General features: G+C 38.3%; 1 protein-coding gene across 1 annotated transcript in view; it reads right to left on the bottom strand.

Annotated features, from left to right (window-relative positions):
• The window catches only part of AFF2 (ALF transcription elongation factor 2), a 304091-nt gene that overhangs the window by 230015 nt on the left and 56285 nt on the right, over nucleotides 1–17791 (bottom strand). The window contains exon 3 of the mRNA XM_066559790.1: nucleotides 10310–11200. Within this exon, the coding sequence (XP_066415887.1) occupies nucleotides 10310–11200 (891 nt within the window). The remainder of the gene's footprint in view (nucleotides 1–10309; nucleotides 11201–17791) is intronic.

The following is a 17791-nucleotide window of genomic DNA, read 5'->3' as shown; positions in this document are numbered from 1 at the left end:
TGTTTTGCTTACAGTCCTAAATAAGTTTAATTCAGACTGATCATTTATGGCCAATTTTGCTTCTTCTAATCAAAATCGAAAAGCCTTAGTCCTCATATGGAATTATTTGGATTACCCACAGCAATACTATCACAAAAGGGCAGGACAGATCTAGCCTGGCTGTATTTTACCATCACCTCAACACCCCACAAAAAAAGGGTCTGCTTCTCAGTCTGGTTTATTTTGTTTAGCTTTAGCACACTGAATTGGGTATTTTATGTGTCAAGGAACTATCAAAAAACAGTTTATCACTACACAGAGGGGAAAAAGCAATAGCACTTGTATGTAAAAATTAGTGGGATTTAAATGTATTTTGTATGCAGTATGCAGAAACTTGGTGAATACAGCCCTGCCTCCACTCCACTCTGCTCAGTCATTTTCTATCTGGTAGAAATAATTTATGACAATGAAAAAATATCAACCATTGGCACAGGCAATGCTTATCCCCTTATTGGCTTTTTGTCACTCCACAGACCTCAGGAAACTTTAATGGTCCAGTTTTGCTCTCAGAAATACTGACAAAGCTGAAAATCCCTGATTTCCAAACTTTGGATCTGCAAACCATTTGTGGTCCATGACACCACAGTGCATGGTGCTCGCCATAAACCCGTGTGAAATGGTGACCTTTGTGATCATGGGTTTGTGGAATGAATTATGTGGTTGCTAGGATAATTGTTTGGAATAAAAAGTACCCTTCTTAGTATTTCCCTAGCTAAATTTGTGCCATATTTCATGTCAATGTGAAACTGCATGTGTTGGCGGGAAGAAAAGATGTTACAATCTCTCGCTGTTCCAATGCAAAATAAACTGTGAAGTTTTTCTTCACGAGGAAGGCACTTTAGAAAACTACTCCTGGATGCAAAGAGAGGTTCAAAATTAACCATGTTCAAGTGGAAGTAGCATATGCTAGTTCTAATTATATTTTTGGGGGAAGTTCCAGGTTTTCTGATGACATGAAAGTTAGGGTTTCTTGACATCAAAAAGGATTAACCTATGTTATGGTTACTGACCAAGATGTGAAGGAAGCCTTCATTCAGGATGAACTTTAAGTGATAAAATCCAACTCCTGACCTCCCACAAGCCACCTGAGGATTCCTATGATTTTCTAAGTTTACAAAGTATATATTAGTGTTTTAACATATTTAGGAAAGAATGATCTCAATGTTTATATTTAAAATACTGGCAGGTGTAAATGGATGCCTGAGTATTTACAAATAGCAAAAGCAATTGCCAGCTTGTCTTGTGGATTTAAGCAGCACAGCTTGCAGTTCAGCGAAATATAACCCAACAAGTTTACACATCTGGGGGATACAACAATGGGAAATTATTCTGAGGACATGTGCAAAGGGAAAGTAGCATGTATCCACTGAAATATGTTTAGACTGGTAGTTTTAATTGGCAGTATTAATGGAGATTGAGGCTTAGACCTATGATCACTGATTTCTCTCAGAGATCTTCGCAAATCCAAGCAAAATTTCCAGGCTCATTAGCCTGGAAAGTGACTGAATCTGTACTTATCTTGCCTCTTCCTCCCTCAGCTCCCCAAACCTTTTCTTTAAGCTCAATGTTACAGGACAAATAGCTACTTGAGCAGCACCCATAGAAAAAATGAAAATCACCACCTACCTTTTTTAACTTTCCTGAGCTGAACGTACATAAAATTATCCCCACTAATGTGATTGTGGGCGATCAAACCTAAAATGCAACTCCAAGAACCCTCCTGGAGGTGGTTTCTATATGCTCTTCTGTCATGAAAAAGAGCAGTCATTCCCTCCCTAGGAAGAGAAATGGATACTCTGTGGGCCAACCATAGCCACTTATTTTTAGTGAGGAGTTTGGTATCTATAATGCTACCACAGGTATCTCTACCTGCCTTGTGTGTATTAATTTAATAGTATGGATTCTGTTTGTTCCATTTACATGGAACAACCCTAAATTTATGCTATTCTGCTGCTCTTAAGATTCAGTATAAGAGAATGGAAAACAAACTTTGCAATGACCCAGCAGGAAGAGAAAGGCAGAAGTGAATCCCTCTGCTCACAACAGGAGACCTGGTCTTGGCAGTTACTACATCACACTGATTTTTCACAGGAGAAATTTGAAAACTTCCTTTGGCCTGAGATGAAGCTCTTAGAATTTTTAAACTGTTTTTCTCTTGCTTTATTATATGAGGGAACAATCGAATGTTTCTTTTAAAATGGGACATGGTATCACTCTGCCATAACAAAAGCCTGGTTTAGATTGGTTTATTGCCCAATTTTTAAATGCACATTGCCACAGCATTTCAGAGGAATGTATTTACATTTACCTTTCTAAAACACACAGTATATTATGTTGCAGTTAAAAACCCACAAACTCAATCTGATATTTCTTCACTAATTTATTCCCAAGCCAATATGTATTTTAATGTTCCAAACTGTTGCTAATTAACACATGGAAATATTTTAACATGGATTTTGATTAATTCCATTTAACAGTCTAACCAGTGCTAAAGCATATGTGGTGTGTCATTTCTTTCTTTTGAGGAAGGCATTGGCATTAAATCTTTCAATCTTCCTGAGCACCAAATGCTAATTTCAGGAAGATTAAATAACAGACTGCAGCTACAGTTTCCTTTCTTTACTTCCCAGAAGGTGAAATGAACATATTTATGTGGGAGGAATTTCTTTACTGCACAAGCCAAAATACAGAAATTAGATTTTTTTCCCCAACACTGCTAATACACCAGCAATTGCCTGCCAACTAAATAACTTTAACCTATATCTGCAGTTCATGGAGCACTGCCAAGTTATATGTTCAACTTTCTTTCACTGTGGTTTTTTTTATTAAAGTATTCCCATATGATGTTTTCACTTGCAGCTCCTAAATGCTTTTCCATACTTGAAGAGACTACAGCTCACAGTGGGGTGGCTCTGGCCATAACCAGAAATGCTCATATAAGACCTCCTCTGATTTTCACATTTTGAAGGTATGTTATACATATGATTCATGTTGTGTTGCTGCAATAGTTTAAAATCTGAGTGTGATTCTGCATGTCAACAAACAAAAGGATAGAAAACGGCCTGAGGTGTGCATGTGAGTGAGCACCTCACACCTGTAAGAATGCAGGGGACAGAGCAGGAGAGGCTGCCTGGGACCAGGGGTCAGTGACCCGAGTATCAATCCAGCTTTTCATGAGATGGAGTCTGATCAGCTTAAGAGCAGCTAAGCACTTCTGTTCTTGTGATCTCCACCAGAAAGGTGACCACACCTGAGCACTGCAGTTGCTCTTTCCCATGTGGAGAGCCCAGTTTCACTGAGCTTACACCCCCGTCCATGTGCTGCCCTATGGTCAGCATGCTCCTGCTGAGAGCCCAACCAGAGCTCACTGTACATTCACATCACACCTGCATCTCCTCCATGTCCTCCTCACCTCTGCTGTCTGAATAACCTTTTCTTTTGATTCTTTCCCTAGGTCTTATTTTACCTGTTGCAATATTCTCTGTAAATCTTCATCTAGCTTTTAATATATGGTACTGTCCCTCCTTCTTTACCTTTCACTAGCTGTATTTCTGTCTCAACTGCTCATGTAACATCTGAAGTGCTTTATGTTTGATTTCCTACTCTGTCTACAATACCCAATCACATTCTGCACCATTCAGCTGTCCTGGCATTTGGCAAGGAGCATTCCAGTTGTTCCTTACTGAACTACACCTACCAGATACAACAGTCTAATTTTCTACTTGATTACTGTTTTCATCAGGATTAAAACTTTCTTCTCCTGCATTTAGACCTCCTGATTATCTTTATGCTTCTTTTTACATATTTAACAGGTGTGTGCTGGATGCAATGTTTTCATCATATTCACTAAATGAGTGGCACTGGGAGAAAGTAAATTATAGCTTCTAGGGAGAGTCCCTGCTGTTGTTTAAGAAGCAGAGGCTCTCCAGAGAAGCCCCAGGTTCAGTCCCAGCGATGATTCACAACAGCTGTCACTGCCCATGCAGAAATGTGTGCACAGTCTCCTGCCTGCACTTGAAAAAACATGTGACTTCTATGTTCTCAGACTATTTAAAACCTCAGTTTCTCTACAAAGAACAAGGGTTGTGAAAAAAAAAAATCTGAAAGTTATGACAGGAATGAGCAGTGAATAAGTAGGCAGGTATTTTCAAACTAGCTGTGTGTTACTTTAGAGGTTGCATCAGATAAAATAAAATTTAACATAGCTGTTGGTAAGGTTTAAAAATGGCCATTCATTGCAGTACAGAAGGCCAAATGCTGATACCTGAATATCTGCCCATCCTGTTCTCAGAAAGAAGCAGGCATGCTATTCACTTGAGGACTGATCACAGCCCAGAGTGAAAACACACACAATTAAACATTCCAATACATGAAAATGGCATTTTCCCATCTTTTCTTACATGAGCATTGTTTATTTCACTGTTCAGAGAGAATATTTTTATTAAAGCAGGCAATGTTCCAGAAGAGTATTAAAAAATAGTGCAAAGGCTCCACCTCTGTTCCACCTGCTGGGCTGTTCCTAAAAGAATGCCCTTGTTACCTGACAACTAAGCAGAATACTAATACTAAGATCCAAGAACATCCTTCCTTATGCATTTGCACACCAGATAGGTGGATCCAAGGTGCTAAAAATTAGCTCTACCAACTCCTGGTTATTATTCAAGATGTACATTAACAGTTAACATTGACATAACATAACACTCAATGCTGGTTTTACACAGCTTGTGATATTTTCCTTTAAAAAAGTGATTGTGCTATAGTCATACACCAAATTTACTGTCAAAGTTATGAATACACCCTACAGTCCCCATGCAGCCTTTGAATAATGCCTTCACATCTTTGCTCAAGCCAAACAAATTCTTCTCCTGCTCTCCCCAAAGCCTTTGAGGTCATTTTACTTTGTGACATTTCATGAGACATCAAATGAGACAAGCAATTACTCTGGCACTGGGAATTTCAAAAAGGTTTACAAAAAAAATAAATCACTCTTCAAGACACCACAGGTCTGACTCTTCCCAGAGTTAACTCTAACTTCACTCAGACTTCTTTTCTTCCTCACAGCAAGTCAAAATTAGGAATAGCTTACAAAACAAAAATCACTAACAAATGAACAATGGGAAAGAAGGAACCTAACCTTCTTTCCCCAAACCAAACACACACGGTCAGTTCTTTCAGCCCCACTTATTCAATTGACTTTAAGTGCCCTGTTCTGAAATGCAGACTGGTCACAGTGGTTCAAAAGCAGGCCTAAATATGCTTATTTATGTTTGATTTAAAATAGACAAGCTGTCCTCTCACTATCCTTGGAAAACAGCTTAGCTAGCCATTGTCCAGGCCATGGGACAGTAGCCTCCAAAAGGCCACAATAAGAGGTCTTCAGTCGAATGGTGTCATATGGTCTTCATTTAGAAGTATCATAAGAACATTACTTCTCACAGTATTTACAAATTAAAAACATATGGCTGTAACCTCTAATACTGCAAGAAATACTGCTCTTTGGGTTTGTTTTTGGCCTCAGACTTTTGAAATATGAACCAAGCAAAGGGATTTCATCTTAATGCGTGATTCAGTCCATTCTTCTTCCAAGCTCAAAGCCAGGGGGACAACTAAAGCTGGCATTTGAAAAAAGTGATTTGCCCAGAACTATGGTAATGCACTACAGTTGGCAACTAGAGTAGCATGTATATCAAGAAGGGGTGGGGCTGGTTAAAGGCATCTACTTTCTATTAAATTTAAAAAAAAAAAAAAGGTATTATGCTGGCTTTGGTTCCTATAGAGAGTTTTATAAGTCATATATAAGCCTCTTGCATTTACTATTTAGGTTCAATCAATATGGTTATCTACCTGTCAATTTTTCTTGCTCTTTAATGCAGAAGGAGAACAGCCTTTTTTATAGCTAGCTCAGAAAGCACTAAGCAAATCAATACATGCAGCGATAACAGAATGATTTGAAACACGTAACAGAAGCTTATCACTTTGCAGTATACTGAACCCGTCAAAATATTTTCCTAGAAGTAAAGTGAAAATAGAAGTTCTCCATTTTTTATTCCATAAGTGGAAAGTGACATAGATGTCGTAGGCCTTTTGGATTTGTTCCTAGCTTTGTATTTTCGGGAAAATTTTGTACATGAGCATTTGCTACTTTGCAGGAACATGAAGCCAATTCTGTAGTGAGATTTAAAAACTGCCTTGAGAATCAAACATTATCTCAATTGCTCTTGATTCCCTATCTCTAAACCATTATTGGAAATCCATGCATTGTTCTGGGGAACTGGGCATAAGGTTTTCCAGGAATGCAGCTTCTGATGTTCCCACAGACCTTAAAACCCTCTGCTTTACTCAGTGCTCCCAGTGATTTGTGCTTCAGCCCAATCTGAAAAGTACAGGCTTTCCTTCAGCTGTCACCTGCTGCGTTAGTCAATTTGAAATAATTTATAAGCATCTGATTCCTAGAGGTTTAAATATACATACATGTATCAAGATTCTGGATTTTAAAGCAGCAGAGAGAGGATCAGCTGTTATTGTGGTCTCTAACATCTACTTTTTTGAAGAAATGCATAGGATTTAACTATGCAGCTCTCTTCGAGTGGTAAGTAACAATCATCTGCCATCACAGGATTTAAGTAGGTGGAATTCTGCATAATACAAAAGCTCTTTGCAACATTTCCAGCTTGCCACAATTTATCAGATGTTAAATGCAAGTTCAAAATTAATATATACTTATTGCAATGTAAGTATGCATGTAAATACATACTAAAGAGATGGGAGTTGATAGGAAAGGAACAGGAAATAACATTTACAAGTTGAGGCTTTCTAACATTTTCTCTCCCAGTTTTAGCTCCAAGGCCATTGCTATCAACCCTATGTCATGAGATCTGGTGGATTTCTGCATGTGCCCCAGGAATTCCCATCATGACCCTATGGCTTCCCAGTTCATGAAGATCTACTCCACAGCTTCTGAACCTCAGGGGCTGCCAGGCCGCCTGCCTGGTTACACCGGGTTTGGCTCAAGGCACCAAACCATAAAATGTTTTACATTTACCCTTAGAAAACAATACTGATATGAAAAACAAAGCAAAAAGGTAAATATAAATCAATAGGATCACAAAACCACAAAGAAACCCTTCCACAACGTAACTAAAGGTTTACAGAGGCACTGCTAATTCTATTTCTCTACCAGAAATGGCCACTCATGATGCAGTCAGGTCTGAACCAGCTCTGTGTGGGTGAGCCAAGGTCTGAGAATCACACAGCAGCACCCACTCAGAGAAAAGGATTAGTCCACAGGTGTGTAAGAGCTGCTAACCACCTCCTGACCCCACCTGGTGAGTCTGTATGAACTCCCTGTGAATCTCCAGGACCTCAGAAATCACTGACCCACGATCCCTGGCCCGGCAGAGACATGCCAGCAGCGAGGCATTAACAAAGCTGTCTGCACAGAGCAGTTGAAAGATGGATGGGCATCTCTGATGGCAGAATTGGGCCCAGCAAATGAGCAAAGATTCTTAGAGCAACACCTCAAGTGACACAAATTATGTTATAAAATTGATCACTTCCTTACACATGGCAGAACGTTTCCAGGGCACTCAACATCTTATTCCATTAAGCCATGATAAATGACACCATATTTCCACATCAGTCTGAGCACTTCTTTTAAATCTGCTTGTTCAAATATTTGGTTACTTATTCCCCTCTCTCTCTGTAAGATAGCAAGAACAGTCTTTTTCTTTTCCAACACTGCATGCCCTAATGGATGCTATTATTGCAGGACCATCACCTAGGAATTTTATTTCTTTACAGAATTCCTCACCTTAAAAACAAGCAAAACTTTGAAAGAATCACTAAAAACCTTTCAGAATGCATTCTATCTGCATACACTCAGGAACTTGAAAAAATGGACTCAGATATCAGGGAAAACCACAGAGCAAATTATGCAGAAATGCCCCAAAACAATTCTCCTATTGCTAGCTTGAAGATCACCACCAGCACATGGAACAGTGTTAAGATGGAAACCCATGGAGTAGGAACAAAATTGTTTCAAGCAGATCACTATGGCTCGAGGTGGCTTGGGAAGGTTCATAAATTGATAAGCACCACCAAAGGATCGTAAGCCTCCACATCAATTGTATAAAGATTACAACAGAGCCACTCACTGCAGTCATTCTGAAAAGGTTATGGGTTTCACAGGTGTGCACTGTCAGTTCTGATTAAGCTTAAACTAAAGCAGTTATCTATAATGTTGGATTGGAAGGAGTTTTATAGCTGAACGCAAGGTAAATCAAATTCAGGATACACATCTGTGGAAAAACACAGAGGGCCAAAGTTCACAGTCCTGACACAGGCAAAAAAATCTAACTCTCCAAACTCAGGAGGAGATTTGCCTGTAAAAGATCCATCAGTCTGGCTATTTTCCTGGGTTCTGTCTCAGAAAAGAAAGTTATTTTGTCACAGCTTTGGGTTTTCTTTCCCTCTTCAACTTACTATTCACTCTCAAAATGCAGACTGCTTGAAGATTATTATCTACTTTCATTTCTAAATTTCCTAGAGTTTACCATTTATCTGAACATGAAATTAATTATGCACCTATACTTTTCACTATGCAGGATATAAACTAAAATAGCAACAAATTCATAATGCAATTTTTCAACTTTGCAACTAGGAATCCTTCCAAAAACAACAATTCATATCAGATGTTCCTAGAGCTATGCAAGAAGAATGTGGGTGAAATTCTGCACCCAAAAAACATTGTTAACAACTCAATCGATTTCATAGTGGCAGGATTTCACTCAAAAAGTAAAGAAATTAAAAATGCATTCTTAGTAGTTGACACAAATTGCAAAAGTACAATTTATTTCCAAAAATACTTTGCATTAATTCTGCACTTTAAAGTGCTTCTATTGACTCATAGCGTTAATAGATGGCAGGAGCGAAAAAAAAGTATTTGCTTTTGCAACATCATTATTTCCTTTGCATGCAATTATTTACTTGCCAAACAATGCTAGCGACAAATCGCAGCAGACTCTGAAGTCATCTACACCAGCAGATTTTTAACCCAAGGTAAAAATAAACAGAAACATCTGTAAAGTAATCTTGCAGAAAGCTACGTTTATTAACAAATACATTTTCTAATAAAACACCATCTGCAAGCAACCCTCAGCTTCCACTTGATATAAATAGGCCTTTTACTGTTTTCAGATGCAGTTCCCAGAAAATTATTCCAAGCTCTACTGCAAAACACATCAGTCTTTGTTGCTGCCTGGAATGTTAATAAATAACATCAAGTTTTTAAATAGTCAAACAAATTATTGGCTTGAAACAATTATTCCAATAGAAAAAGCTGACCTTCTGCAATAAAGTAGCTTAAGAATGCATCGCTCCTCATTCCTAGGATAAAAATATTACCAAGCAGGGAAATATTTTTGGGAAAAGAGAAAGCTATGAAAAACCCATCTTGCAATTCTGCTTATATGTACACTGTACACCTACCTTCCAAAGGTTACAGGCTTAGAGCAACTCAGAGTAAGAGAAAAAATACACAGAGTATAAATAGTTCAATCCATATCCTTATTATACATTTGTGCTTGGAATGGACACGAATATGAACCAACTAAAATGTTCCTCACAGGACTACTGTTCTGACCAGCAATACAAAATTCAACAGCTTAAACTGTTGGTTGCAGAGATTGGGACTGAATCCCAGTATTAAGAGCTCTTCAAAATGCATAAATGCTTCAATGGGACACATTTTCATAAGCATTATTCACAACTTAAGTCATATTAATTCCAATAAAAAGAAAAAAAGGAATTAAGCAAACTCTGCAAATAAACTCCTTACTGGCAGGACTGTTTAGTACCACTGAAATTTGAACACTGCCATTTTTCCTTAGAATTTAAAATAGCAATCTGTCTATCAAACTACCTACTAACTGAGAATTCAAGAGTGAAAATTGCAGATGAACTGAGATATTAGAGTTCCCTGTCCAGAACCAGTATAGCTGGTACACATATATTAGACCCAACAGAGATCTAGCCTTTTAATATTAATCATAAACAAGAAATGTTAGTATTCCAAGCTGTGCTTTAAAAACTACATTAAATATTGCTACTGGGACTATCACAACAAACTGCTGAAAGAAGTCATGCACAGTCTAGGAAAAGGAATACACTGTATTGTTTATTCCAGTAGTGCAACTGCATATTTCCAGATAAAAATATTTAGTGAATGTAATACCCAAGCAGTACTAGAGAGAAGATATTTTTAACCACTTACTTCACTAACAGGAGGAATGTTGAGCTTTGGTACTTTGTTCTTCGAACTAGGTGTGTTCACTTTTCCTTCCAGCAGTGCTCCAAAGGACTGATTTCCATATCCACTCTCAATTTCTATTGGGGGTTTCAGTTCAGGTGAGTCATTGGGTACCTGGTCCTGACCATCCATAGGCCTGACATAAGCTGTAGGCTTTTGCTGGACCATGCTGTTCTTACAGTGAAGTCCTGGTGGGAAATTCTGAGTGGAAAGACCATTGTTTGCAGTTAACAAAGAAGTGGAAGGAAGTGGAGATCCAGGACCATGGCCTACAAACTCAAGCTCTGTGGGTGACTTCGAATGACTGTTTTCTTTGTAAGTGTGTTCTCCAGATGCTGACTTTGCATGAGTGTGCCTCCTTGAATGTGAAGATGTTGCCATAGCATTTGCCTCCTCAGTTCCCCCACTTTTATGCTGCTCACTCTGGCAGTTGTAGAGATCTTCATACCTGCCCTGTGACTGGTCATGAGAAGAGCTGTGCTTTGTCCGACTCTGCTGACCAGTGGATTGGCTTGGCTGGGCCCCACTGGAGTTGTGACCACTGCGTGACCAGTCTGTCCTCGACTTCCTGCTGCTCTGGTGGCCGTGCAGCAAAGTAGAATTAGATGACAATGAAGAAGGTGGAGGCATTGATGTTGATGAGTTGCTGCTGATCTGATGAGATGGGATCATCCTGTTCCTCGGTTCTGGGAAAAAGTTCTGTTCATTTTTGTCAATGGGGGTCTGTGGGATAGAATTCTTTGGGATTCCTACAAGGTGGCTCTGGTTGGAGTGGTTGGTTAACAGATCCTTCATCTCATCATAATTTCCCAATGTGTTCTGGACACGGTTTGCAAGGGCGTCGCCTTTATTTGTCTAAAATATATAAATAAAGAAAAAGACAAGAAAAGCGTGAGTAAATTCCTGATTTACAAGTTACTGCTCAGAATAGTTGTCTTAGAAGATGGCAAATGTTAGCTGTTTAATGGTGTCATGCTGACATTTAATTAAATTTCAATTACATCTTGCATATGTTATGTAAGAAAAACCTATCAATAACTGTGTTCAAAGAATCTCTTGAAACAGGCTTGCATCAGTAACACTTGTCTACTGCTTCCCATTTTCTTAAATATGCTCTCAGAGAAGTGTTTAAATTGCATCAGTTATGGATGTTAGGCACAAAATAAGCTGGGTTTATGTCAGAGATGTTGGGCTTGTACATTTCATATTGTGCGAAACACGAATGCACAATTACTGGCTACTGAGCATTTGAATTGTAATCACACAGTTGATATAAGTATGTTATTGCTCTATCAGCCCCTTGACCCACAGTCCTGCCATAAATAGAAGCTGGGCAATCTGTAATAGCAACCAAACTCTTCACTCCAGTTTAACTTCAATTACTTTTCCATAGAAAGTAGAGTTTGACCTGAAGTATCTAATCTGAATTCAGAGAAGAAAAAGCTTCTACCACACGCTATGGTAGGTTCAACTAAAAGATCATTCAAAAATATTTTCTCGTAGAACATAAACAGACATGATTGCCACATTCTTAAGCATCAGGATTCTTCTGCTGTCTGCAGGCTGGTTGTGTTTCTTAATCCTGCTTTTCTTTGATTTCCAGTAATTATTAAATAAGTACTGACTCATATTTGTTTCACTGCTATTATACTTTTTCTTTTGAAGCATTAAGTTTCTTTTTCCTTTTCCCTTTCACTTGTAAAAAGCTGGAGAAATAAGTTGGAAGCTATAATTAATACACAGCTGATTTCCTCTCTCTTCCTGTTCTAACTCACCCCACATGGATGCAAAGCAGCAGCCTTCCTACTGACCTTTCTGTTCAACTGAAGTGACCAGCAGAGAACTAAAACATCTTATTCCCCATGCTCATGGCTTTACAAGACTCAAAGGATAAAAACAAAGCTGAACTACAGTTCCTGTTCAAGCAGATGGTTCAGTTCTACAGTCTGGAATTAAATGACAAAGTTATGTCATCATACAGCCAACTCTACTTCTGTTTGGAGGGGTTTTTTTCACTCAATAAAACAAGTAGTGCCACAGTCCAATGGCACCTTAACGCCAGGCCATTGAGATGGGAAAAATCAGCAGTAGGAGCTTGTGCTTGGTTAGAGAGTGTCACAGTTCTTTGGTGAGGAATCCTACTATGCCCCTGATCCCACTTTCCCCAAGTACTAAAGAGAAGTTTGAACGATGAAAAAATTCATGCATGGATTTCTCCTGAAATATCTACTTACATTAGACACTGCTGAACTAGTCAGAGGATGAGCAGAGTAGTGAATATGCCATGAAAAATGTTAAAAAAAGAAGATAATAAATGCAAATTTCCTTTTGCTCATTCTCAGGGATTGTAACATATATTAGCACTGCACTGAGGCAGTGATTTAAAAATTAACTGTTCAATGTTGTTCCCGTCTCTATACATTTTGCCAGTGCTCCTAAGTGATACAGTTAATAATCCCAGTTGTGGAGAACCACGAATCACTTTAATTCACTAAGTCCCTGGGTTGGTCATTTTAGTGGCAAAAATTATATTCTAGCTAAGCCAAGAATAAGCTCTTTGTATATGAGCAGTCTCCTTCAACTGAATTGCACAATGAGTTGTTTGGGCAGCAGCCAAAACCAGGCTTTCTCTGTTCAACCCCCAAATTTAAAACAAGGAGATTCCATTGTGCTTAAGGGCCCAGCAGGAATTATGATTCGAAGTCTAAACACTTACATACTTGTTCTGCTTCCTCCCTGCCCAAACACTTTAACTCCTTACGGGATAGAACATGGGAAATAACAGTACCAAAAACACCCCTGACCACCAACCTTCACCTCTGTGGTTCAGCTACACTTCCAGGGAGCATTTAGCTTACTTTCCAGAAAGCACAAGTTAAAAAAAAAATAAAGGTACTGACAACATATCATAACTGTAACACTTCAACATCCCAGCACACTAAATGGCTCTTGTCTAGATCCTCACAGAGAAAATGTTTTAACTTGAAAGTAGATCTTTTCAATTATTTTATGTTGGAGGTACCTAATTCTCTCCATGTATTTTCTTTTACATGTCACATGATGATAAATATAACTTTGCATTATATTAACTCTATTTTATGACTAATGCTCACATCCTGGGGATAAAAGACATTGTATAAATGTTAGGTATTATTATTATTATTCATAGTCTTTTACAGGGAACATTAATAAAAACATATTTACTGAAAACCATGGAGATTAAATTATTTTAAACATCCTTAGTGTATTTTAAGTACACTAAAGCTCATATCCAATGGTTACTGAAGTCAATGGAAAGATAATTACTCTCTTCAGTGGCCTTTGGACGAGACTACAAAGCAAAAAACCCCATTATTAATGGTAATTTGGCTTACATTTAAATAAAATTAGAGCACACACAGCTAAGATCAGACTTAGGCATCACACCACAATCTGAATGAGCTCAGGAATGTAGTGCACTGTTCCATCTGCATTTAAGACATAAAGCATAACAATAATGTTTTTACTTTATTTCCACAACAAATTCAGAACTTGCACAAGAAGCATAGTACTCTTGACAAGCCCGGATACCAGCATGAGAAACACAAAATCCAGTCATAACTTCTCCTTGCTCTTTGTTACTTCCAGACTGGGGACAATTTCTACCTTCATATGCTGGGTAATTGGCTGATTTCCTAAAGAAAACCTCTGTCTGTCTTATTTTTTGAACAGCATGCTGAATCACAATATTTTTGCTATCAAGGAAATGCAGCATTTTGAGTATTCCAAGGCATAAATTATATGCCTGGTTTATGACTCATGGCTAGTAGCATTCCCCCTCATTCTAGGCTTCTCTTAATTTAGGAAATGCCCATCTTCCTGCATTTGCTTCTATTTCTTTCAAAAGCTATCTATAATAGAATCCTACTGGAAGACTAATTTGCTAGCTAGCTATTGCATTATAGTTTTACAAAGAAAAGAACTAATACACTCAAAGTTATAGGCCCCATTTACAAGGGTTTTTTGAAAATTTGTGTGAAACTTGAGGTTTCATAATTCATTCACTTCTTATGCCTCATAGTTAAACTAACCTCCACAGATTAGAAGCTGAGATCTTTTTTATGCTAAGCTTGAAAAGCATGGAGGGGCTTTACCTGAAAAAGATAAATGATTTAATATTCACCAAAGGCTCCACAATGGAAATGCTGCCCATTAGGTTCTCTTTCTCAAGCTGAACTCTTCTGCAGCAATTCCTTTGAAAAGTAACATAAATACTCCTACTGTTTTCTTTTAAAATACTCATCTGTGAGTAATTCAAAACATTAAAAGGTATCAACAATTCAGTAGTAAAATTACAGCTTTTCTCAGGAAAGCTCCAACACTGCTTTTTCAAATGTCTGTTGCTGTTACACTGCAGGCCCTTCTCTGATCCCTTCTGCAAAATCCAGCATGAACAGGTTGCACCAGGGTTTGAAGGCAGGACCTGCAACCCACTTGCATTAAAGAGCAACACAACCCTTACTGCCTGACCTTCCCAAAATAATGCTGGATGTCATCACATTGTCAAAGGTGTTGTTTTCCCACATGAGACAGTGGAGCTTCAAAAGGAGACATTTATCTTCTAACAAGCATGGAAAAATTTATTTTATACACCCACAGAAATAAGTATCTCTTTTCATCTAAGTACACACATACATAAACTACAAAGAATCAATGTAGAAACACGCATTTGTCCAAAACTATAATGAACACCCACGTTTTATTTGACAGAGGGAAAGAAAGAGGCTGTAACAGCTAGAGCAGAGAGATGATAGATGAAGGCAGATACTCCACACATCTCATGATACACAATGGCAGTAGGCTCCATGAGAAAATCTCAGCTCCTTGCTCTTTTAATGCAACTTTTAATATCAATTTCTTAGTGCAGTCTTAAAACAGCTGCCAGTTGCTCAGTCTTTAAAACTTCAGAAACAGCAGTGGTAGTTTGCCCTGCCCTCACCCTACCTGGTCCCTCCTCTGGATACTGTTGAAGCAAATGAGGAAGGAATGATAAACAAGTAAGGACACTAGGTCTGTGAAGAAAAGAAAGGAAAGAAAGGAAAGAAAGGAAAGAAAGGAAAGAAAGGAAAGAAAGGAAAGAAAGGAAAGAAAGGAAAGAAAGGAAAGAAAGGAAAGAAAGGAAAGAAAGGAAAGAAAGGAAAGAAAGGAAAGAAAGGAAAGAAAGGAAAGAAAGGAAAGAAAGGAAAGAAAGGAAAGAAAGGAAAGAAAGGAAAGAAAGGAAAGAAAGGAAAGAAAGGAAAGAAAGGAAAGGAAAGAAAAGAAAGAAAAGGAAAGAAAAGGAAAGAAAAGGAAAGAAAAGGAAAGAAAAGGAAAGAAAAGGAAAGAAAAGGAAAGAAAAGGAAAGAAAAGGAAAGAAAAGGAAAGAAAAGGAAAGAAATGTTTCCTGAAACCTGCTATTCCCAACCTCCTCTTTGTCACTGTAGTCTCCATGTCAGCTCCCACCCTCAGATCTTTCAGAAATGTACCAGCTGTACCAGGAGCTGATGCTCAGCAGCAGAGCCAGCCCAGTGAGGATGTGGAGCCTGTGCCCATCAGAGGCCACAGCACTTTGCTGGCAGTGGTTTATCTCACTCTGCTCCCACTGAGAGTGACCAGGAGAGACAAGGGCAGCTTCTTGTGTGCACAAGGCCTTGAGTCTCATGAACACAGAAACATCTGGTCATCTCAAAATAGAGAAGAAATTCTGACTGCACGTGCAGGATATTTGTTCTCACATCAGGGTCTCTTCACTTGTCTTAGAAAAAATGCAAACAAACTCCTGAATTCAATTTTGCACTTACTTAGGAATAAAAATCACTACATACATACAGAGTTAGATTTAGCTTTTATTAGTGCCTAGGAAACTCTACTATGGCTGGGTCTTAGCAATGCAGAACTTAAAAAGGAAACAGTGGGCTATCACTTCATCCCTTTCTTTTCTCCTAATGAAAGCAAGACCTAGCTTTCCTATCTAGTTTTGCTTCTACTTGTTTCTTCAAATTTAAGACTGATTTAAATACTGAATATTTAACTACTTTTCCATGCAATTTCCTATCAATTTTTATCTTTCACAACTTATAATGCTTTCTTAGGGCAATATTGTATTATATTTTCCTTAATCAGACGAACTTTACAAACTTCTCTGCCAAGCAGGTGAAAAGCAACTTAAAAAAAATTGCCCAGAAAGACCATCAGAATAATTTTTGGCTTTTTAGTCATTCAGTTTTTGAAAAGAAACCACATGCTCTGTGTACACCTGGTGCAAATACACACACTAAATAGATCCAAAATAAGATATTGTCATTCTTATTATACAATAGATATTGGTGATATATGATTTTAGTTCTTGCCACAAAATTTTGCAGTGTTTTGCATACTAGTCTACCTCCTGAAATCCAAATAACCATTTACATTAGTCTGATGGAATTATCCATTCAATATTTACAATAATACTGAGTAGCTACATGGACTAGTAATGCTCTATAGGATTAATTCAGCATGGTATGAGCCACTTACCAAGTGTATGTCACAGGTAAGGGATCTCAGCTTTGGGTAAAGAAGGAATCTTTATCCCTGAGAGGCATCCCTGCTCAAGCAGAGGGTCACCTGGGGTGTAGTGCAGCTGCACTTCAGGGAGAGATCAAATTGGACTCATCCTGGGGGTGACATTTATAGGGTAAAGTAGTTGGCTGCTAATCAATGCAATAGATAAGATAGATGTCTTCACTTTAGCTCTGATATCTTGCTCTGTACTTTGGTTATCTTCCACTTGGTTATCTTCCACTTGAAAAACATTTCAAAAGGTGGTTTCCAAACCACCTTTTGAAATGTTTGTCAAGACACCTTCACTGTCTTGAACATGAGCCAGGGGCTTTCCAGCTGGCAAACTCATGCCAAGAAACAAAGGCCTACTGCTCCTCAGCCTGCCTGAACCAAAGTACAGCCAGGAGTCAAGTGCATCCACCACATATTTCATGGTCTATAATTATTAGACACCATGTGATAATAATGGCAGCCTTTTCTCCTCCTTTTTGGGTGATTTTCAAAGAGCCCTCATCCTCCCTTACAGCTGCTAACAATGTAAAATGGAAAGATGAAGTGGTGGCCTTTCAATGGATGTCACTGATTGGGAGGAGAAAGAGATACGGAAATTTACATTCTGATGAATTCTTTAGGGAATGTCTTACTGAAAATCAAAGCAGCAGAAATCATAAAGGGGGACATCCCTTGGTGATAAAAATCTCAGGCAGCAAAGCTCCTTAGAGAGAATAAGACTTGTAACAAAAGTCCCTTTCATATCCTTGTTATGCTCCCCAAAGATTCAGTCTCCCAAAAGACTTCTTTGGATGGCTATGATTGCACAAGAAAGATTATGGACTCATTATTTATAGAGAGGACATTGGTTTTAAAAACTCAGATATATTTTCT

Source organism: Molothrus aeneus, chromosome 14 (assembly GCF_037042795.1).
Source record: "Molothrus aeneus isolate 106 chromosome 14, BPBGC_Maene_1.0, whole genome shotgun sequence".
NCBI classification, from domain to species: Eukaryota; Metazoa; Chordata; class Aves; order Passeriformes; family Icteridae; genus Molothrus; species Molothrus aeneus.
This window is presented reverse-complemented; position numbering and strand designations above follow the sequence as displayed.